The sequence below is a fragment of the Cyprinodon tularosa genome, unplaced genomic scaffold, assembly GCF_016077235.1.
Source record: "Cyprinodon tularosa strain WSP-4 unplaced genomic scaffold, ASM1607723v1 ctg274, whole genome shotgun sequence".
NCBI classification, from domain to species: domain Eukaryota; kingdom Metazoa; phylum Chordata; class Actinopteri; order Cyprinodontiformes; family Cyprinodontidae; genus Cyprinodon; species Cyprinodon tularosa.
Window position 1 is genome coordinate 674,270 of NW_024038979.1, and position 23,111 is coordinate 697,380.

Here is a 23,111-nt window from a genome sequence, read left to right on the forward strand (position 1 = left end):
GCGGACAGTAGGAGAGCTTCTCAAATTTCCCACTAACACTCCAATTACATGTTTCTAGTCTTTTTTTTGGAATAGCAAAGAGTGTGGCTCTCCCTGTTGCAAACAGAGGGGGAAAAATAGTTAATCTCAGTCATTCACACCAATCTACCAGAGCAAATGGATCCCAGTGTGAAAGGCAGTTAGGAAACTACTGATAAAAGATAACAAAACATGTAAGAGCCAGCTTTGAATGGACTGTTATTGTGTTTGAGAACTTTAAAGAGCGTGGATCATTGCGTTGAACCCAGTTAAAACACATGCTGGAACTGCAGCATCGGGGGACTTACCTCCACATCATAAATCCTTCCAGTTCAGTCGGATTATCATAACGCAGAAACCTTTTGATCAGACACGCTAACTCGATTTCCTGTTCGGCCTTAATTTAGACGTTTTTATTAACTGTTGCATTATGTCTGGTAATTGCAGACATCCTGATATGGTAGTTTTTTTTTTTATGTCCTTTGTTTTTTTTTTCCTCTGATCTGTTTTAATCCTCACAGGCAGGAACCTATCTCCAGTTTTAATTGGAAAATGCTCTTTGGGAACGATCTGTCTTCATGCCTAGGGATGGGAATCGAAAACCGGTTCCTGTTCAGAACCGGTTCCGTATTTTTCGATTCCATGGCATCGTTTGGCAGCTCGCTGAATGATTCTTTTTTCGATTCCCGCAGCACCAGAGCCGAGAGCGCCGGCTCTGGGGAGCACGACTTACGTCACGTTTTTTACGTAAGTTACGCAACTTACGCAAGTTACGCAAGTTACGCAAGTTGGAAGAACTATTCGAGGAGGAAGACAACGTGCTGCGGTCACTTTGTGAATCAAAGCCCCGTCTTTCCTTAGCCCAGAGGGTAGATCAGGAAATCCAGCTCTATAAAAGCTTGCCCTCTATCCCCTGCAGGGATAGCGCCACACTGTGGTGGTGGAACAAGCAAGATACGCTGCCCTTGCTATCTGGACTGGCTGAAAACTACCTCTGTGTGCAGGTTTCCTCCACCCCATCTGAGAGGGTGTTCTCCACGGCTGGAGACACCATAAGCGCTGAAAGATCCCGTATCCTTCCAGAAAAAGCAGATATGCTCATCTTTCTGCAAAAGAACTGTTAATTTTCCCTACTACTGTTTTATAATTAGTATTTTTTGTTATTTAAAATAGGTTATTATCCCATCATTTGTTATTAGACATTGTTGGTTATTAAGTTTGTTCTTGTATTCATTTTTCATTTAAACACAGATGTTACTCCAGTTTCACATTTCCTGTGGACATCTTGATCTTTTTGAGCTTGTAAGATTGTGCAATAGTTAAGTAAACAAAGTTGATTCTGATAATCAAACTGTTTGTTCTCCTTTTTCCCCCAAATTGGAATCGAAAAAAGAATCGATTAAGAATCGAATCGTTTCATAGAATCGAAAAGGGAATCGGAATCGTGAAAATCTTTTCAATTCCCAACCCTATTCATGCCTTTAAGGCTTTGAAAATGATCCTAGATTTTGTCAGTTTTCCCATTTCTGTCACAAAGGCTACATTTATTAATCGTATTTGATAAGAGAAATAAAAAAAAAAACTTAAAACAATTAAGTTTAGGTTACAAGTAAATATTTTAGACTTGATGCTTTAGTGCTGAATTTGAAGCTTTGAGTCAGTTTTCATTGAATGCTACTTAAAACTATGAAAGAGGATTCTTCTCAGAAATTCAGTGTCCAGTTTCATCTAAAATGAATTAATTGATAAATGGCATTCTTGCACTTACAGTTTGGTTCTCCAAAAATTAAAAATTAAATTCCACAAATTGTGGCTGCGGTGCGGCTACTTTGCCTACTGTCAAAAGTGGATTGGCTACTTGTTTGTCAATCAAACCTTTTGCGTACGTGCCCTCAGTACATCATTTACGTAGGCTCCAAGCGTAACTCATTTGCTGTTTGGCTAGCGGTCCGCCATTACGCCAAAGTACGAAGAAGTACCAAGTACCCCTAGGTAGGGATGGGAATCGAAAACCGGTTCCTGTTAAGAACCGGTTCCGTATTTTCCGATTCCATGGCATCGTTTGGCAGCTCGCTGAATGATTCTTTTTTCGATTCCCGCAGCACCAGAGCCTAGAGCGCCGGCTCTGGGGAGCACGACTTACGTCACGTTTTTGACGTAAGTTACGCAACTTACGCAAGTTACGCAAGTTGGAAGAACTATTCGAGGAGGAAGAGAACGAGCTGCGGTCACTTTGTGAATCAAAGCCCCGTCTTTCCTTAGCCCAGAGGGTAGATCAGGAAATCCAGCTCTATAAAAGCTTGCCCTCCATCCCCTGCAGGGATAGCGCCACACTGTGGTGGTGGAACAAGCAAGATACGCTGCCCTTGCTATCTGGACTGGCTGAAAACTACCTCTGTGTGCAGGCTTCCTCCACCCCATCTGAGAGGGTGTTCTCCACGGCTGGAGACACCATAAGCGCTGAAAGATCCTGTATCCTTCCAGAAAAAGCAGATATGCTCATCTTTCTGCAAAAGAACTGTTAATTTTCCCTACTACTGTTTTATAATTAGTATTTTTTGTTATTTAAAATAGGTTATTATCCCATCATTTGTTATTAGACATTGTTGGTTATTAAGTTTGTTCTTGTATTCATTTTTCATTTAAACACAGATGTTACTCCAGTTTCACATTTCCTGTGGACATCTTGATCTTGTTGAGTTTGTAAGATTGTGCAATAGTTAAGTAAACAAAGTTGATTCTGATAATCAAACTGTTTGTTCTCCTTTTTCCCCCAAATTGGAATCGAAAAAAGAATCGATAAAGAATCGAATCGTTTCATAGAATCGAAAAGGGAATCGGAATCGTGAAAATCTTTTCAATTCCCAACCCTACCCCTAGGCTCGTTTGTTGTTGCACCATTTGTTTACTCTTTTGTGTAAAATGGAGCATCAATGGCCGAAAAGAATTCTGACAAACCTAACCAGAAAAGAAAACCCTTTTTTTGATGTAGTTGAAAAGAGGAGAGAAAGTGGGAGAGAACGGAGCCGGCTAAATGTGTGTTTAGGAGATTCTTTTCAGAAATCGAGTGCTCTGAAGGAGCAAAAGGCTCTGAAAACGGATGCTTTGGTCGCAACCTCTGCTGGACCAGTAAATTGTGTTTAATTCTTTAGTAAGTATTGTGTGTTTTCAAATTCTGAAACCTGTACAGTCGAAAACGCATTAAGTGACACGTTGACAAAGGATATGCAGCGATATGGAGGTTTCCTGTTGACTAGTTGCATCCTGGCACTTTGCTACCTCTCTAGGTAAAATATAAAATTACCAATGGAGGCGTTTCCAACGTAGACAACTTTGGCGAAGTAGGGGGGCTCTGACGCATGCGCACAATTAAAAAATACGCAGCCATTGGACATGTCTTGCGCCACAGAATTCTTTTTCATGCCTTTAATGGACTGCAGTTCTTTTTGATTCCCCATAATAGCCAATAGTCCAAGCCATACACTCCTTATATTACACAGTCTCTTCCTTATTCTACTGAACCTAACAGCGGCTCAGAACGATGGTTTAAAAAAAATCAGATTTTTTCCAGCTGAAAGCTCTTAACATCAGACATTTGCTTGGTTTGGTCACAAATCTTTTTAACCTGACAACATCCCTGGTGACCCAAGTATCACTACGTCAGGACGTCTATTCATGCAGGCATTTTCTTAGATTAAAAGCTTGTAGTCTTTGCTTTTGCAATAACTCTACTTTTTTTAGTGTCTCATTGTTAATCGCTATCTTAAACTTTTCCAACTGATGAACGTTTAACACCAGTTTGGACAGAAAACATTTTTTTTTAAAGAGCATCATTATATAGAAGTTGTCATTGCCTCATTGCAAGTTGTTGAGTATATAAAATGCATGTTATAATTGAAAACATGTAATGTTTCTTTGCAGCGCTGCAATTGTTTACTGTAATACTTTAAGGTTGTTTAACGAAATGATAATAGAGATGCTTTTCCGCCCAAATCGTTTTCCTGCCCCTTGATTTATTTTCTGTTTAAATAGCTGCTCTCACAGATGTGTTTGTTGTGCGGAAGCCTGAAAGAAAGCTGGATTTTAGCTGGATATCCCATAATTGCAGACCATACACAGCAGGCGATTGCACTAACAGAGAAGCACTGTTTGGAAATAATTGTAGGTGTTTTTTACATTTTTTTTTTAATATATTCCCTGTTGTAGGAGCAAGAATCACATATTGGGCAGATTGAACCAGCAACCAACGAAACACTGACTCTTCCTTAGATGTTTTATTTCTTTCTCCATTTTTAAGAATCTATATAAATGTCTTTTATTCTTAAGGAGCAGTCCTCCTGTCAGGTTGGACATAACCAAACTTGTTGCTTCACAGGTCATGCATTATTAAAGGATTTTAGAGCAGATTCTTCTTTAGTCGACACTAAGATAAATTTTTATAATTCAGTTGCAAGCTGTTGAGCGTGCTTTTGTCCTCAAAATGTATTGTGCATGACAGTAACTGAATTATGAGCGTGCACTCAATCTTACTTCGAAAATCCCCCTCAGATAAACGTTGGGACCACAGAACAGCTCTGTTTTCTTTAGTTCATGTGCCAAACTTAATGGAGGATCTGGATTTAACTTTGTTAACCTGACAGCACTGTGTTATGTATCCTCCTTCTATATTGTTGGTCTTTGGCATTTGCATGTGAAAACCATGAGAAGAGGGGACAGAGGCTGGGATCTGGATCTTTCTCAGTGATTTTAACCTTCATTACCGTCTTCATTGGGCCTCATTTGATGAGAAGAGGATTTTCTCAAAGATAATTAAGCAGTCGCCTTACTGACATAAATGCTGCCAGCTTTATCAGATCTGGAGATCTGTGTTTATAATACTGTGTTATAAAATTCAACATTAATGTCAAAATTTAATATTTACATTCCCTATACAAAATAAGCCAGACAATATAAGAGTAAATATTTCTGATTTCAGGTCAGCTGTGAAAACCAAATATATTTCTGCATTTGCTAAATGCTAAGAAAAAAAAATTAAACGGCCTGCAGGTTGGTTGCGAAATGATGAAGTACATTATTGCTCCGTTGGACTACAGCAGTTTGTTTTATAAACTAATTTCCCTACATTACCGAGCCAAAATGGCTGCCAGCTCATATTCTTTTGATCGACTCCGTTTCAGCAACGTTCTGTCCACATTCGGCCTCTCCAGTGCAAAGTGAAAATGATATTTCAAATATTGATTGAAAAGATGTCTGGACATGTCCACAGAAAAACATATCTAAAAATTTTTGTTTATTTCCTGCTTTCTGTTTCTTTATCTCAATTTGACATCTGGGTCCTTCATCAGTAGTTTTATTCATTTATATATATATATATATATATATATATATATATATATATATATATATATATATATATATATATATATATATATATATATATATATATATATATATATATATATACATATACATATACATATACATATATACATATACATATACATATACATATACATATACATATATATATATATATATATTAGGGGTGGAACGGTTCACAAAATCCACGGTTCGGTTCACGGTTTTGTGGTCACGGTTTTCGGTGAAAAATCCAAAAAAATTAATGAATTGTAATTATTTTTAATAATCCGCGGAAATCCTGGATCATTTCATGTTTTGCTGCTTTGAATTTAATCATCTCGCGCATGCCCCCTGCGATCTCCATGGAACCCAGAGCGGAGCGGACGGGAGCCACAGCGGAGGCTGTACGCTTTGCTTAGCACAGGCGGTCTGGAGCGCAGCGGGGCGGAGCAGAGCGCTGACGGAGTATGTGGGATTTCGGGGTTAGCATGACATGTTGGTCATGTTGCTGTTAGCATAAACAAAACATGTTGCACAATGCTTGCACACTGTTGCACTTTTATCCACAACTTTCTTTCCGCCGTCATCATAGGTCACTCTAAATGCAAAGCGCTCCCATACAGCAGACCTATAAAGTGTTGCTGGCGCGTCTTCCAACTCCTGTTCTTTCCCTCGCCATACCCACACAATTCTCCACAACAACTGATTTTTTTTCTGCTACGCTGCTTCGCTTCTTCTTCTTGTTTACTACTGGTGGTTGGCTTTGGTCGCAGTACCGCCACCTTCTGCTCTGGAGTGTACACGCTTTGCCTATGAGAAAATGGAGCAGCGCATGAACTGAACGCAACACACGCGAACCGAACAGAGACAGTCAAACCGAACGGTTCGGACGGTTTTCATAAACCGTTCCATCCCTAATATATATATATATATATATATATATATATATATATGAATGATCTGGTGCTGTACATGAAAATGTAAGATGTAGCCTGTTGGATGGTCATACAGCAACAAATTAGGATGCTTTGTCTAAAGAAGTAAATACTACAGATGTCTTTATTGTAGTTCTAGTATCGCATTTATTGCTTTTGTTTACATCCCAAGGTCCTATTTTCACTTTTTTTCTCACAAGCCTCTAACCAACCGTTGGAATCTTGGCCCATTCCTCCTGACAGAACTGGTGTGACTGGATCAGCGTTGCAGGCCTCATTGCCCTCACACACCTTTTCATCTCTGCCCACAGGTTCTTTTATTAGCGGCTGAGTGATCGAAGAGAAAGACCCTTTATTGCCTCACAATGCAGGAAACAGAAGCTGCATTTCCAAAAGATTTGCTAGCATCCTGGCTAATATATTCAGATATTACTATCGTATATATTATGCAAATATAATCGCTCCTCAGGACGGTTGCTTTGAGAGGTGCTCCTGTCCCTCCTACTGCAAAATACCCTCTAAGCATGACACTGCCACTTCCATGCTTCCTTCAACCTATTAATACTATTGTTTTGCATATCTTGCTTGATTTCTCCTGCTTTTATTATATTTTTATGATTTGGGACGCAATAAATTAGGGGTTTTAAATAAAAAAACATCCACAGATGTGTCTTAAATAAAATAAAAATTGTAGAAGTTGAGCGTTAAGCTGAAGCTCCTCAAACAAATAAAACATGAAATTTGATCTAATTTATTAGGTATTTTGGGTGTTAAAGGAATAGTACACCCAAATGCGCACTTTCATCTGGTTTGGTCTGCCGCGGTTTCCGTAGACTCGTGAACGCGCTTTTAGGAAATCCTATACACTACTGTTTATGCTCTAAAAACATTCTAAATGACTTCGTTTCGAGTAAATTATGGACGCTACCCACTCAGGACACTTGGAATACATTGGACGAGCAGTATGGAGGAATATTGACACGTTTTTTGTGGACTTTTATGGACCTTTCTGCCTCGGGCACCATAGACCTCCATTATTTGAATGTCAGCAGACAGCAAGAAGCCTCCCAGATCTCCAGATGCATTTGAGATATCAAAAAAGTACTCCAGAGTGTTGTTCAGCATGGGGGTGAGTAGAAAATGAAGGCTAATCATGTTTTGGGTGTACTATTCCTTTAAGGTTGGAATTTCATGCGCTCAGATAAAACCAGTGAACTTTAGGGATGGGACGATTTATGAAAACCGTCAGAATCGTTCGGTTCGACTGTCTCGGTTCGGTTCACGTGTGTTTCGTTCGGTTCATGCGCTGCTCCTTTTTCTCATAGAGGAAGCGATTACACTCCAGAGCAGAAGGTGGCGGTACTGCGACCAAAGCCAACCGCCAGTAGTAAAGAAGAAGAAGAAGAAGCGAAGCAGCTTAGCCGGGTGTATCAGGGGAAAAAATCAGTTGTTGTGGAGAATTGTGTCGGACTGGCGAGTGGGAAAGAACTGGAGTTGGAAGACGCGCCAGCAGCACTTTATAGGTCTGCTGTATGGGACCGCTTTGCATTTAGAGTGACCTAGGATGACGACGGAAAGAAAGTTGTGGATAAAAGTGCAACAGTGTGCAAGCATTGTGCAACACGTTTTGTTTATGCTAACAGCAACATGACCAACATGTCATGCTAACCCCGAAATCCCTCATACTCCGTCAGCAACCCCCGCTGCGCTCCAGACCGGCTGCTCAAAGCAAAGCCTACAGCCCCCACTGTGGCTTCGTCTGCTCCCCTCTGAGTTCCTTGGAGATGGTAGAGAGCATGTACAGTAACCTGACAACAGCCAGATGCATGCATCTGGTTGTTGTCAGGTTAGAGAGCATGCGCCAGATGATTAAATTCAAAGCAGCAAAACATACGGAAATGATCCAGGGTTTTAAAATAAAATAATTTAAAAGATTTAAAATAATTACAATCCATTATTTTGGGGGGGATTTTTTCATTCATTTCATAATTTTTTATGGAATTTCGGTGTAACAATCAACATGTATCAAATCGAACCGAAAACCGTGACCAGAAACCGTGAATCGAACCGACCGTGGATTTTGTGAACCGTTCCACCCCTAGTGAACTTTGCTGATTGGTGTTTCATGTCTGAAAATCTGACATTAAATCATCTTTTTTTCCTTTTGGTTTCTGCATTACGGTATACTTACAGATTAGCATGAGACCAAAATGCAAGTGTTTGACATTATTAGCCCCATAAAACGATAATCCCAAAGATAACCTAATATCTGTTTTTTAAAGAACAAAAACTGCATAATATATAACTAATGCAGCAATAAAACAGTTTGTTGCTGGGATCTATGTTTATCTTGTAAAAGTTTTAATAGACAGAGGAGAGCGGGTATTTCATGTGATCATTGAGCTTTTGAGATACAGATGTTTCAGAGTTTTCATCTGTTTTAATAATTAGATTTTAAATGGAGGCCATGCTCAGCCTGAACTCCTTTATATTTCAAACCGTCGTTGGTCTAAATCCTTTGATTTTCTTTTCCTTTCTTTTGTGCCGCCTTGATTTCCTTGTTATCAGCAGCAGAACTGTCCATGAACCTGATTCCACCGCCGCATGTCTGGCATTCATCTTAGCGCGGCCTATCTTTCCATAAGCATCCACTCGAAGGTCAGCATCTCGGCTCGTGATTAGTCGTCTTCTCTCCTCTCGTTGCACAAAGCAAGTGAGTCACACTTTGTCAACAGGAGCGTCGTCTGATTGTCCCCGTCTGAGTTAATGAGTGATGAAGCCCTCAGCCGACCGACAGGCCGCCTCTGTGCAGAATCCAGCCGCTGTTAGTTAATGACTAATTACAGCTCCATGTTTACTGTCAAGGTGAACCGGTGAAGACGCTGGAAATGTTTACAGCAGATTTGGATTATATGAGTGGATTATCGCAGCTAGATGAGGTAACTGTTCTGACCCTCTATTGTTTGCCAGAAACAGGTGTGGGAGGGTTTTGTTGAGACCTGCAGATGTTAAATGAGAATGCTGTCATGTTTTCTTTTTTTTTTCTTCTTCTTCTCACGCAGCTGAAGTTTTATGGGATAGACTCCAAGAAAGAAGAACTGGTTTCTGCATGTGAACTCTTTATGAGGCGACGGTTAAATCAGAAGCGTCGGTAGAGGACACAGACCAAATCCGGCTCCTTTTAGACACATTTCCCCTTTTCTGGGTTGTCTCAGTAAACGGCTGAGAGCTGAATGTAGACGTCCTTATCATCTGGCCTCTCCATGCAGGCAGAACAGATTAAAAGCAAATGTAGATACTGCTGATGAGGTCAACTCAGCTGACTGATTCGACTCAAATCTGTCACAATAAGGCTCTCAGTTGGAGCTCGGCGTGGGGGGGGGCAGAGCCTCAGACGGAGGGAGGCTGCTGTTGAACGCTCTCTGGAGTTTTTGTGGTTTGCAGTGTTCTGCAGGTGGTGGGACCATCAGCGCTGCTCAGCTACTTTTGAGTTGCAACTCTCTCCTCCCCCAGCTTGGAGTCACTTTTGGCTCAGTTTCCCTTAAAGGGCAAGTCACCTTGCTGTGCTCCTCGGCCTTGTCATCTTATCGCTCCCCTCTCTCTTGTCTTTGTACATAAAGCTGATGTTGACCTTCAGGCCGAGGACGCAGACGGATAGCTGCGACTGTAAAGGTTGCTATCTGCCTCATCTGATGACATTACTCTCCTATTGTCCTCCAGGTGTGTGCGTGGTCAGCGAGGCGCCCTGTAGAGCAACATGGCACTATGTCAGCTGAGCGTCTAGGTGACATGAGGTAGGTGAAAAGGTTTTGACTTGTGTGATCCCTCAGGTTGAAGTGTGCTGATGTTTCTGTTCTCCTTTTAGTGTAGCCTGTGAGCAATGTGAGCTCCACTAAGAGGCGCTGCAGCTCTCCTCACCAAGCGTCCACCTCGGCCACTCAGATGCACATGGACAGTAAAGTGGCCAACAATGGCAAGCAGGTCAGCAGCGACAGCCGGTCCCAAATGCCAGGCGTGCAGCAGCAGGGAGGTACGAAGGGAGGCCTTCCCTCCATCCATGGAGCCAAGTCCAACCAGGGTTCCCTCGGCAACCCGGGCGCAAAGGCCTCAGGCCAGTCGGCGAGCGGAGGGATGGGGAAAACCAAATCCAAGCGGGAGCGGGGGGTCTCCATCGACTCTGGCGAATCCAGAAGTAGCGCTCCGAATCCGGCGCTGGAGCCGGACGCCAAAGGGGGTAAAGAATAAAACGAGTCTCATCAACACCTCAGACTTTATAGACACCTCAGTTGGTTCAGTTCTACATTTACACTTCCTTTAACTTCCTATCAACCTAATCTTTACCCGAAACACCAGATTACGTGCATTTGCCTCCTCCACAGCAGGAAGTGAATATAAGGACTGAGAGGACGGATGACTTAGTTTTTTCTCTCTCTGAAATGCCCTGACCTTTCCCTGAAGCCTCAGAATTTCCCCCCTCGGCTTTTAAACCCTTTCTGTCATGTTTCACATTCGAGATATTCAATGAGTTTTTCCTAATGTTCATGTTGTTGTTGGAAAAGTGTCGGATTTGCATCTGTTTGCTGCTGTTTGTTCAGGTCTGTGTGTGAGAGTTTGGCTGCGGATCACACGGGGCGTGTTCAGTGAAACTCCTCGAGCTTCCTTTTGCAGCACATACTCGCACACTCACTCATGCTTTCATCGCTACAGAGGACATCTGTTCATGCCGGTTTCCTCGACGGCTGCACTGATCATTGCCCTTTATAACAACATCATGCTAATATGTGGTGACTTGCTTTCTTTGGCTCCAAACGGGAGGCGGGTCCTTCACAAACTACGACTGTGAAAGCAGATTTGAGTGCTGTATGCAAATCCACATCCTGAGAAAAAAAAAACACAGATGCAGAGGCGTGGTCTCAGCTCGGCAGGGCATAAAAGATGAGGTGGCTCATTTGAACATATCAGCTCCTAGTCTCACATGCCCAACATCAGATTCACCTTAAACCTGCAGAACGTTCCTAACCTTCCTAAATAAACAGTCGGTGTCTGCTGGCGGCACAGAAAGGTAGTGAAAGGTCAAAGTGTCTCTCTGGCAGTAAAAACAATCCTCCTGCTGTCATCTGCTCTGCTTTGTAATTGCAACTTCCTTTTTTCACTGTACATTTGCAAGCTGTGGTTGCAAAGCCACCCAGTTTGTGTTCAGAAAGGTAGCAGCTCTCCACAGCACACCCAGTAACACTGAGCAAAGCTGGTCTCTCTATACAGTTTTTCATGTTTAGTCACAATTCCATCACAAATTTCAACATTTTTCATCTTCGTTTTATATGACAAAGGAAACTGGAAAGAAAATGGATGCAATTCCTGTTTTGGATAATAAATAAAGTGTGACAGCCTTGAAGTATCTTTACACCCCTCTTTAATCCCATAGTCCCAGATTAAATCCAGTCTAATTGTTTACCTTTAGATGCCCCATAATTGGTAAATTAGGTCCATAAATGCAGCTGTTCTGTGAAGACCTCAGAGAGCATCACAAAGACTCAGGCCATGGATGTAAATCATGGTTATGCTAAAAAAAAACAGCAACTATTTACCAAGCTCAACTGTAAACCTACCAAAAATGGCAGTTAACCTGAAGTGACAGGGGATGTTAATTGTGTAATGAGGGGGTTTGATTCTTTCTTTCTTTTTAACATCTAAGCTAATGTGGATCGCTATATCTTTCTCATTCTTTTCTGTTTTTTAAATCAGAAGGGGTGTTTGCTTCTCGCCTTAATATGGGTGTGGGAAAAAGATAGATTTGGCGATAGAGAGTGATTTTCAGCTCCCCAATATCATATCAATATTTCAATTCCTCATATCGATTTTATTAAAAAAAACTCCTTTTTATCTAAAACAATGAGGGGGAAATGGGCTATCTCTGCACTCCAACTCTTGTAGATGGTGTTGTGGAGTCCTTTTGCTGTGTGCTGCAGCACCATTTCTGTAGTTGAGGCGGTCACAGTAGAAGCAGTGGTCTGATTCTAACCCAAACAACATAGATTCTGATGAACATATACAGCACCTGCTATTTTGTCTATACATTTAATTTTGATAACTGGTTAAAATATCCCTATATATAGTGATATTGCAATATTGTGATAAAATCATCTTGTGATCCAAGTATCGTGACACGTATCTTATTGCAACACACATGCCAATTCTCACCCCTACTCCTTAATATACATAATATCAGATCATCCCCAGTGAGACGATCCTGAGCCACACTCTGACCACCACCTGGTTTGGTTTGTCTGAGCAGAGTTTGGGAATCGGATCTTTCCTTTGCTCCTCCCTTCAAAGGTTGCTCTCTCTGTCTGCTGGTGGGAGCTTGACATATTCACCTGTATTTAAGCACACTGATTCAACATGAGTCTGACTAAGGCTACGTTCACACTGCAGACTGAAGTGACCCAAATCCGATTTTTTTGCCCATATGCAACCTGGATCTGATCTTTTCATGGCTATGTGAGCAACACAGATCTGATTTTTTTCCAATCTGACCCAAGCCACAGCTATGTGGTCCTGAATTTAATACGAATCAGATTTTTTCAAATGCGACTTGTGTCTGAACGGCCAGGTCGCATTCATCCAACCTGAACATCATTTATTCCCGACAAAGGTCACTATTATGCGTCTTGCTACGCAGAAGCTGCAAGAAAAATAACAACCATGGCGGACGATGATGTGGAGAGCAGTATTTATGTTTAACCATCTTAGAAAGATTGAGTTTTTATGGTTGGAAAAGATCTCTAGATACGCTCCGGCACTACCATCCATGTTTACTTCAGTAAACACGGAGGACGCTGGACTGTGACGTCATTGCGTCCTCTACTGCGCATGTGGGACACTTGCGTTGAATGACTGCAGTTAACACAGGAGATCACATACAAGTCGCAAATATTTGGAAATATGAACGGGAACGCAAAAGAAAATCAGATTTCACAAAAACAATTGGAATTGATCATCAAGGCCTGCAGTGTGAACGTAGCCTAAGAAGCCAGCAGGGTGAGAACCCTAAACGGACGGACAATAGTCACAACTCAGGATCGCAATGTGTTGATGAGGTCGAGCTACAAGAAATAAATTGTAGTGACTGTATTGGTAAAAGTCAGAGAGTGTTGGTGACATTTAATATTGGAAGAGAGAGAAGATTTGGGTAAATCAAAAATGATAGAATTGATCATTTTTGGTAGTATCACTAATGTTGTGTTCTCTTTGTTTAAGAGTAAAGGGCTAGTTATCCTCCTGCAACAGTGTGTCTCAGTGAGCTTGTTGTAGAAATGTTTAATTTATGCCCAATTTTGGAGAATGGTCTGTGCTACGTTATTCCATGCCACAGCGTAAGACGGCCAGTCAGGATCTAGCTGTGGGTCTAGATACGGCCAAGGCGGTGAGGAAGTGCGGGCGAGTTTGTACGAAAACAGAGGGACATGAGGGTTAAAAAGAGCGGGGATCCAGGTGGATAAAGGGTCCCAGCGTTCTCGCGCACCTCGCTCTACTAGCTGGTCCAACTTCACGGGTCATTTTCCACAAAGGCGGTCATTAAAAACAAAACAAGCCGGTACGGTACCAAACAGGAAATACCCATAGAGTAGAACGGATGTCAAAGAATAAATTGATATCAGAATCTCTTCATTCTTTCTGAGTATAAGCTGTTAGGCAAAGGAAGCTGGTAGATAAATACTAGAGATTTCTCTGCTTTAACTGCAGATAAATGCTTCCCTAAAGTGTTGAGTCTAGGTCTGAAACAATTAATCGGATTAATCATGACCAACTAATTTAGCTGTTTTATTAAATCAATAATCATAAACTGGAGCATAGAGACTCTAAAATATGCCTTTTTTATTACAGAGCAACCCACTTAGAGCAGTAATTATATCAAGATTGTAAAAAAAAAAAATGTGAAAACATTTCGCATTTATGATAAAAAAATGTTGTCTGTCAATATTCTTTATCCACAAGGGGAAAAGTTTGAGTTTCACCGGGTTTAATTTAGTAAAAATCTTCTTTAAGGAATCTTTGGCTATCTGATTATTATTATAAATCGATTAATCTTTATAGAAATGTTTGCCGCGTTTTTAGAAATCCCAATGAACTTTGAAGTTGTACAGTGAGAAAAAAAAAAATCAAGGAGGAGGAGAAATCCTTTGGAAATATTATTGATTGATTGATTTGATTTGCTTTTATTTACAGTATTAAAAGCAAGTCTTTCATATCCTCTCATTTCTTTTTAGATCCATTCCATTAAGGAAAATGTTTATTCCTTTTAAAACATTCTTGAGGACTTTCTCAGTTATACCTATAGAAATGTATTCTTTTAGCAAATGTTTTAGTCTGTATACATTACTCTAGTTAAGCTTTCAATCACTAATGTATTATTTTATAATTAATAAGTTATTTTTTTCAGTCCTACCAACCATTATGATGTTTAAATTAGTGCTTGTCTTAAAAAGAGTACTAGGAAGCTTATTTATGGGGGAGTAATAATAATAATAATTGACCTTAAATGATCTCAAATTGGAGAAATGTATCTCTGCATTTAACCCATCACTTGGGGAGCAGCGGGCTGCCACCGTTGTTAAGCCGGGCATACGCTGCGATTTTTGGGGCGATTTTCCAGTAGTTAAGGGTCTTTGCTCAGAGACCCAGAGTGGCAGTCTGTGGGAGTGGGGCTCGAACTAAGAACCACAGGATTCCAAGCTCTATCTCCTAACCACTAGACCACTTCTCCCATTAATTTATGCAAGTATGATATTCTTCTCCTCCAAATAGTCCGTAACATAAACATTCATCCCGATTCCTACTTAACTTAGGAACTCATACAACTCTGAAAGTCCATGAAGTGAGCAAATAAATCACTTGTTAAACATTATTTATAGAGCGATTTAAAACCAAAGTGCAGAAAAAAAGCAGACTTATAATATGAGATAAAATCCATTAAAAGCAGCAAAACAAAACCCTTCAATAAATGCAATAAAACAAACAATAACTGGCCTCTTTGCTTAAACCAAATTTAAAAAGATGACTCTTTACAAGAGATTTAGACTCATTTAGTGCTGGATGGCCGTACAGAAAGTTTAGAGGCTCGCTTAGCCATGAATGGAGTCTTAGGAGCCACCAGTGACATTTGACCTGATCGCAGAGCTCCACCAGGATGTAGGCATTAAGAGAGGAGGATTCAGACCATTATACTATTAAAAGCAAGAATACAATTTTTTAAAAATTCTAAAAGTACTAAGCAACTGGTGAAAAGAAAAAAATGTGGCTAATGTGCTCACATTAGCCACATTTGCCAACTACAACGGTAAAACAAAAGTCCAATCTGGGAATGATAAAAGGATGAAATGACCTTTGAAAGGCACCGTGAGGAAGACCAGGCTTGATTTGGTTAATTAGCCTCGGATGATAAAAACTGGACGACTGCCCTGATCGATCAGTAGGTTTTAAAATGATTTGGGCATTCCCAGTAAAACCAAGGTTCGAGTTGAAGGAGCCACCAGCGCCTCTGCATCATGTCACTGGTTTGGTTCTTCCGAACCCAGTAAGCTATGATATCAGAAAATATTATCGGACATAATGGTAATGCTCATGTCTTGTATTGATATTGGACAAAACTGGTTCATCCCTTATTTCTTCCAATGATCATTGAATTAACTTAACAGAGGGTATTTTTAATATGCTGCAATCTGATTGGCTGAATACAATAAAAACAGTAGGCCGTTAAAAGCCAGATTCTACTCTCCTGGCTTTAAAACTTTTTTTTTTTTTCAGTTTTCTGTTTTCCAACAAGTTGTAATTTTCTAGTTACTGAAGTCAAAGGACAGAGAAAGCCTTTCAGAAAAACATGATAAAAACCTTTGAGAAACTCCAGTTGCTTTGAAACTTAAAGTCGGTTCTGCCATTCTTTACAGGATGTGTACATCTAATATACATACATTTCAATGTTTTCAGATCTCTTGTATTTTCCTGCCAAGCCGCAGCTCAATCAGGCAGCCTAAACAAAGCGGGGGGGAATCCCCTGCTTTAGAAATGACACATTATACTTCCATCACGTGGTCTCCTCCCAGTTTGATGTCTGGAACAAGTTGATTCTCTGCTGTCTTCAACCCACCCCAGCTGAGCTTGGTTCAGCTCTTTTAAGCCTCCTCTTTATCTCTGCTGTCAAGAATGAGGAAAATATCTTGTTTGTGTCTTTAGTTCTGCTCTAGAGAGGAGGAACAATACCTGCAAAAACACTCAGATATTTGGTCAAAAATCCGACAATTTAGATACTTTTAAAGACTTGTAGTATTTTTACATCTGTTCTTGTAAGTTGTGTCCAGGCTTGATGCTCATGGTAGATCTTTAGATATAAAATAGCTACCGGTGAGACAAAGACTGCACTTAAAGCTTGTGGAAAGGTTTGACAATCAATCCCTCACCCAATCACACCCTGACTATGATTAGGGGGGAGTTTTGGCATGGGTTTTGTGTTATGATACGTGTCACGATACTTGGGCCATGATACGATATTATCACGATAATACAATATCTATATATATATTGCGGTATTTTGCCAGCTATCAAAAATAAATGTATGGATAAAAAAGCAAGTCTGTAAATGCTCGTCAGAAGTTATTGGTCACTTCTTTATTTTGGTATCCATGGGGTTTTTGGTTTTAGTCAGTCCGTGTCTTTCACAATGATTGCCTCAACTACAGATATAGTGCTAGTCCCGCACAACAAAAGGGCTCCACAGCCCAATCTGCCAGAGTGATGGTGCAGAGGTAACCACCGAGCAAAAATTGGTTGTAAAGATGAAATGATTGTTGTCCAAGCAACTTTTACATTTGGTTGAAAAGTGACGGATGAAAAGCCGTAATTATCAGATTGTTGAAAAGAGATTGAAAACTGGGTTTTATAACGTCTTTTTTTGGACTAAAGTGGGACAAAATCAGACAAACTATACACAACCTGATTTCCAACAACTATTTCTGGACTAAATCAAAACTCTGACGGACCGACCAGATTTGGCCTAAAAACCAATTTCTTAGGCTACGTTCACACTGCAGGCCTTAATGCTCAATTCCGATTTTTTTTTTTTGTGAAATATGATTTTTTATTTTTTTTTTTTTTTTGCGTTGCCGTTCACATTTTCAAATATATGTGACTTGTATGTGATCTCCTGTGTGAACTGCAGTCATACAGCGCAAGTGTCCCGCCTGCACAGCAGCGTCCTCTGTGTTTACGGAAGTAAATATGGATGGTAGTGCCGGAGCGCGTCTAGAGATCTTTCCCAACCATAAAAACTCAATCTTTCCAAGATTGTTAAACATAAATACTAATCTCCGCATCATCGTCAGCCATGATTGACCCAGAATAGTGACCTTAGTCGGGCATTAATGACGTTCAAGTTGAATGAATGTGACCTGGCCGTTCAGAAACAGGTCGCATTTAAAGAGATCAGATTCATATCGGATTCAGGACCACATAGCTGTGGCCTGGGTCGCATTGGAAAAAATTGGATCTGTGTTGTTCAGACTGACATGAAAAGATCAGATACAGGTCGCATAAAGGCCAAAAAATCGGATTTGGGTCAATTCAGACTGCGGTCTGAATGTAGCCTAAATGACGTCTGGTGTTTTGGGGGGGTAGCCCATTTTCTCTCATTGTTTTAAGTAAAAATGTTTATGCTAGGTATTAAAAAATCAATATTCTAGCGGACAGCCGAAAATCACAATATATCTCCAAATCGATTTTTTCCCCCCCCCACACCCCTGATGGTGATAAGCAAACTGTAGCGACTGCTGCCCTGCGACCACCGGCAGCAGGCTAGTAGGGAGTAGTGACTGAGCATATGGAGCGGGGATTGGAACTGGAAGCCGAACAGTTACAGAACCAGGTGTTTTTGCTGTTAATAAAACGAGATGCTTCAACCCTATTTCTGTGCAAAGATTACCTCGCAGAGCTGTGTTTCTGCTGTTGTAGTGACCGTACAGAGTATAAGCATAATCCACAAGCAGGAAACTACTGATTTAATGAGGCCTTCAGTGGATCAGCAGCAAAGGTTTTGTGATTGTAGAGAACCCAAAAAAGAGATGGTCTTATAAAAGCAGGTTCTTAATCTAATAGACATCATTTACAAATACCCCCTGAAATCTGGCGGTTGACTGCCTGCCTGTTTTAGTTCTGGCAGGAACCGTTTTTTTTCTCCACTTAAACCAAATTCTTCTAGTCAAGAAGTGTTCTCAGGAAGGTTTCTCTAGTTCTTCCTATCTGTGTTTACATTCTTGAGGCTCACCCACATTCCCTTTTATAGATGATTGAAATATTGTCTGGTTTGATGAAGAAACAATCCTTTAGTTGTCCAAAGTTCAAGACGATCCTCAAGAATCCACATCATTATTGAAAGTTTTGCATTTTAGAAACTTTTTTGTGTGGGAGACATGTTTGGAAAGAAGTTGTGTCGTACTTTGAATGGTTTTGGATATTTCATTTGATTTTATTACAGTATTTGACCTCTAGTGAAACTTAATAATAAAATAAAAGTATGTTTTTTATTTATAGTACTCCAGCTGTAAACTGTGTATGCTTGAAATTACAAACAAAATTAAAAACAATGTCTCTGTGTTATTTTCAGAGGGTGTTATGCGCAGCAAACGTCGCTGTGTTCTGACCAAGAAGCAGCCCTACAGTGGAGATGAATGGTGTTCTGGACCAGACACGGATGAAGAAGACAAGCTGCACACTAGCTCCCAACGTAAGTCTGTCTCCTTTAATGTAAAATTCCCTTAAACACATCTGTAATTCTAACAATAGTACTGAATGATACTAATTCTTCATTCCAAAACTCCCATTATGGATCATTTTACTGTTCTCTACATATAGAATCAATGTCAGATTACCCTTTAACCTCTGGTTTGGTTATAGCTCCATCTAGTGTTAAAAAGTTGTAACAAACAGGATCAGTTAATGCTTCTTCAGCTGAGATTCAAACTAATTTCCAGTAATTTCTTAGGTCCTCTCCAGGGACACTCTGATCGCCTTCCTCCGGTACGCATGTCTGATTCAGGGGCTGCGGTTATGGGATCGGGTCAAGGGCTCAAAGCAGAGTTGCTGCAGCCTTCACAGCAGGTGGTCTATGTTTTCACAACCAGCCTCGCCAACAGGTAAGAGGGATGTTCATGTGTTTTTTTTTATTTTATTTTATATATAAATAGGGTCATTAAGACATTTATCAGTTCATTTGGATGTTTGCTGATTCCTTTGACAGCGCTGCTGAAGCAGTGATAAAAGGACAGAGTGAATCCATCCTCCTGTTTCACCAGCAAAACGTTCCAAACTCCAAGTTGGAGCAGGTGAGACTCCTGTTTTTAAACTTGTGTCTTTGTTAGAACATGAAATGGTAAATATCGCCTGCAAAGTAAAGACTGCAGGTGCAGACTGTTTGGGATGGATGAATGGTTTAGCATTGGTTTAGCTATTTTTATCACAAAAAATTCTTTGTTCCTGTTTCTATTTCTTTTAACTGTGTTTGACCAAAAGGAAGAAAACAGATTTTTTTTTTTTTTTTTTTTTGGGTGTTTGGGGGGGGGGGGGGGGGGGGGGGGGGGGGGGTGATGAAACCAAAACCAATGCAATTGCATCAATTCATTGACAGTGAAAAAAATAACATCCTTTAAACAGGGAGAAAAGTCCAGCAGATCACTAGAGTAGTGATCTTCCAGGACCACTGCCATACTTGGTTGCAAGTATAGCATGTCACTTCATTTTTTTAAACAGGATCTGTTGTTCTATTTCTGTTCTATAAGGATAACAGTTTAATATTAATGGGGTTGTCGTTTTCCTGTTTGATTGGTTTCATCATTTTTGTCTTCTACAGGGCTACCCACAAGGAAAGCTTTCTAATCTCCCTGAGAAGGTTAACTCCAGCTGCTCTCCACTAACTGGAACGCCTAAATCCCAAAGTGGAACTCCCCGACCAGCCTCTGCTGGAGTCGGGGGCCCATTGCCTCCAGCGGGAACGCCGTCATCGGCTGGACACTCTGACAGCGAATCAAGTCAGACCAGACCTACCTTGGCTCCGGGTAACAGCAGCGGCCCCCAAAGAACAGATGGAGGACTCAAATCCATGCCTGCAGGCTCAGATCCTGGTAGTGGAGATGCTGCGGGAACTATGACTCTTCCAAGCGCTGCTGTTTCCCCATCTGGAAGTTCCAGCATCCTGTCTGCTCATCTACAGAGTGATGCAGTCCAGAGGAGTGGTGGTGGGAGCATAGATTGTCTATCCAAAGAACAGCTCGAACACAGAGAGCGCTCTTTACAGACTCTGAGGGACATAGAGAGACTGTTTCTGCGCACTGGAGGTCCAGCAGGCTTAAGCAGCGGATCTAATAACCCATCCATCTTAAACAATAGTAGTGAGAGGAGTGGTACTGAGGACACTGAGATTGGTACGAACACCACTGGGAGCTGTGGTGGTGGTAGCATGTTGCCCTCAGCTGCTCTGGGAGCGATGAAAAAGTATGAAGAACCCCTCCAGTCCATGATCTCCCAAACACAGTCTCTTGGTGGACCTGTTCTGGACAGTCCTCATATAGACTCCCACCATAGCCTCCCACCACACCCACAACACCAGATGCACTCACCTGGAGACACCATGGGCCCCTTAATCGGACCGGATGGCCTCACACGGGAACAAATGGCTTGGAGAAAGCTTAAAGAAGAATACTATCAAGAAAAGAGACGGCAGCAGGAAATCGAGCACCCTGGCCCCCCCCAGCACTTTAGAATGATTCCTGAGGTGGGCATGCATGGAGGCCCAATGATGATGAGAGGCCCCCCACCTCCTTACCACAGTAAGCTGGGAGACCAGCAATGGGGTCCTGGTAATATGATGAGGAGGGGAATTGGTGGGAATGGAAAAGTGTTTGAACTTCACCCAGAAGGCCCACGTGGCCCCCGGTTTCTTGGGCAGATCCAAAGAGGGCAGCCTGGTGGAGGGGGCTTCCCTGGATCAACTGAGGGTCTAGGACCTCAGAGGCCCGTACGTCCTGGGATGATATGGTTGGAGGACATGCCAAACAACATCAGTGGTGGTGGACCCTTTCATGGCTGTTACCCTGGTGGAGCTTCCCAACAGTTTCAAGAGGATTCTGAGCTGTTAACTCGTGAGGAGATGTTTAGAATAATGGAAAAACGACAGATGCAGGCAGTTTCCAGGTTTGAACTTGACAGATTAGCTAAACAGCAGCAACAGGCGAATATGGGTACAAGAATGATGGACGGTTTTGGCAGCCCAGACTTTCCCAATTTAGTAATGGGGCGAGGTCCCCCCGCTGGTCGCGTGGATCCCATGGACTTTCCTGGCTCAAGGGAAATTATGGGCTCTCCTGGATCATGTCATCCAATGAGGGACCTAGTTGATCCTCCTTTAGGGAGCAATATCCCAATGAGCATGAACCAACAGATGAATCTCCAGCAACAGCAGCAAATGATGATGTCACAGAGGCTCAGAGGAGGCCAAGGAGGAGGAGGGCCGTTGGGTGACATGTTTGGGCCTGGTGAAATCAATGCTCCACAAAGTGGAAGAGGTGGGAATAAGGGAATGATGCCAGGGCCTGATGGCCCCTTCCAGTTTCCTGCTCAAGGTCCATTCTCTGAAGGACAGATGGATGGGCCTTTTCTTCAGCAACCTGGCCCCGAGATGTTCGGACCCGAGCAACCTGGACCCAATCAACTTGGAGCTATGTCTCGCCTTAGCCATATGCCTCAGCCCGAAGGCCTTAGGGGAGCTGACCTCGCTTCAAGAAATGCCCCAGAAATGTCGGTCATCGTTAACCCCCTTACTTCTCCATCAGTGCCTCCTCCTCACCAACTGAAGTCCCCATCCATCAATCAAGAGCCATCTCCTCTTTTGCCTTCTCCATCTGCTCCGGGACTGACGTCCCCCCTGCCCTCCACTGGGCACCACCCAACTTTTCCTCCAGCGTCTGGAGCAGGAACTCCTTGCTCTTCTTCCTTGAAGTCTCCTCAAATAATGGGGTCTTCCAACCTTGGGTTGCACTCTCCATCCGCATCTCCAGGACAGCTCAAGTCCCCTGCCATGGCTGTGAGTTCTCCAGGTTGGTCATCACCTAAAGCAGCTCTTCCAAGTCCGGGTGGTCCAAACAGTGGGAAGCCTGTCGGTAATGGAGGAAGTAGCTCCACGGAAACAGGTACTCTTAAATGCAGGACGGAGATCTCATCAGCATGATTTATTAATATTATAGTAATAACTTTGATTTTAATCCTTTGCAGGCCAGCCTCACCCACCAAGAAGTTCCAGTTCAACCCCCCTTAGCCAACCAACCTCTGTAAATGCCACTATACCCTTTACTTCCTCCCCAGGAGCACCACCGTCTCAGAATCCTTTGTCTCTCATCATGTCTCAGATGTCCAAGTATGCCGTTCCCAGTTCTACCCCGCTGTACCACGATGCAATCAAAACTATCGCCACTTCTGATGACGAGATGATGCCAGATCGACCTCTTCTATCTGGTGTCACTATTGGAGGTATAACAACACCATATTTAGTGTAATATATATTTAAAGTGTTGAATGCACAAGCAGCATGGAGAAACACAGGCTTGACAGGATTGTAGAACAAGCGCAGCAGTTGTAGCTACACACCGATGTAACTACGACATGGGCTGTAACTGGTGCTTGTGTTCAGACTCTTCAGGACTAGGAGACAATGTCAAGAAATCTCTTAACCTGGATTAAGGTGAAGGGACTCAACCG

The 23,111-nt window shown here is 41.9% G+C and overlaps 1 protein-coding gene across 3 annotated transcripts in view; it reads left to right on the forward strand.

Annotated features, from left to right (window-relative positions):
- Window positions 1-23,111, forward strand: part of bcl9l (bcl9 like) — a 61,137-nt gene that overhangs the window by 31,788 nt on the left and 6,238 nt on the right. For 2 of the 3 annotated variants that reach the window (XM_038289934.1, XM_038289932.1), the window contains 7 exons: window positions 10,035-10,108; window positions 10,180-10,548; window positions 18,970-19,089; window positions 19,348-19,498; window positions 19,603-19,687; window positions 20,212-22,546; window positions 22,629-22,883. In XM_038289934.1, coding sequence (XP_038145862.1) covers window positions 10,257-10,548; window positions 18,970-19,089; window positions 19,348-19,498; window positions 19,603-19,687; window positions 20,212-22,546; window positions 22,629-22,883 — 3,238 coding nt within the window. In that variant the 5' untranslated portion in view covers window positions 10,035-10,108; window positions 10,180-10,256. The remainder of the gene's footprint in view (window positions 1-10,034; window positions 10,109-10,179; window positions 10,549-18,969; window positions 19,090-19,347; window positions 19,499-19,602; window positions 19,688-20,211; window positions 22,547-22,628; window positions 22,884-23,111) is intronic. The other variant, XM_038289935.1, reaches the window with a different exon arrangement.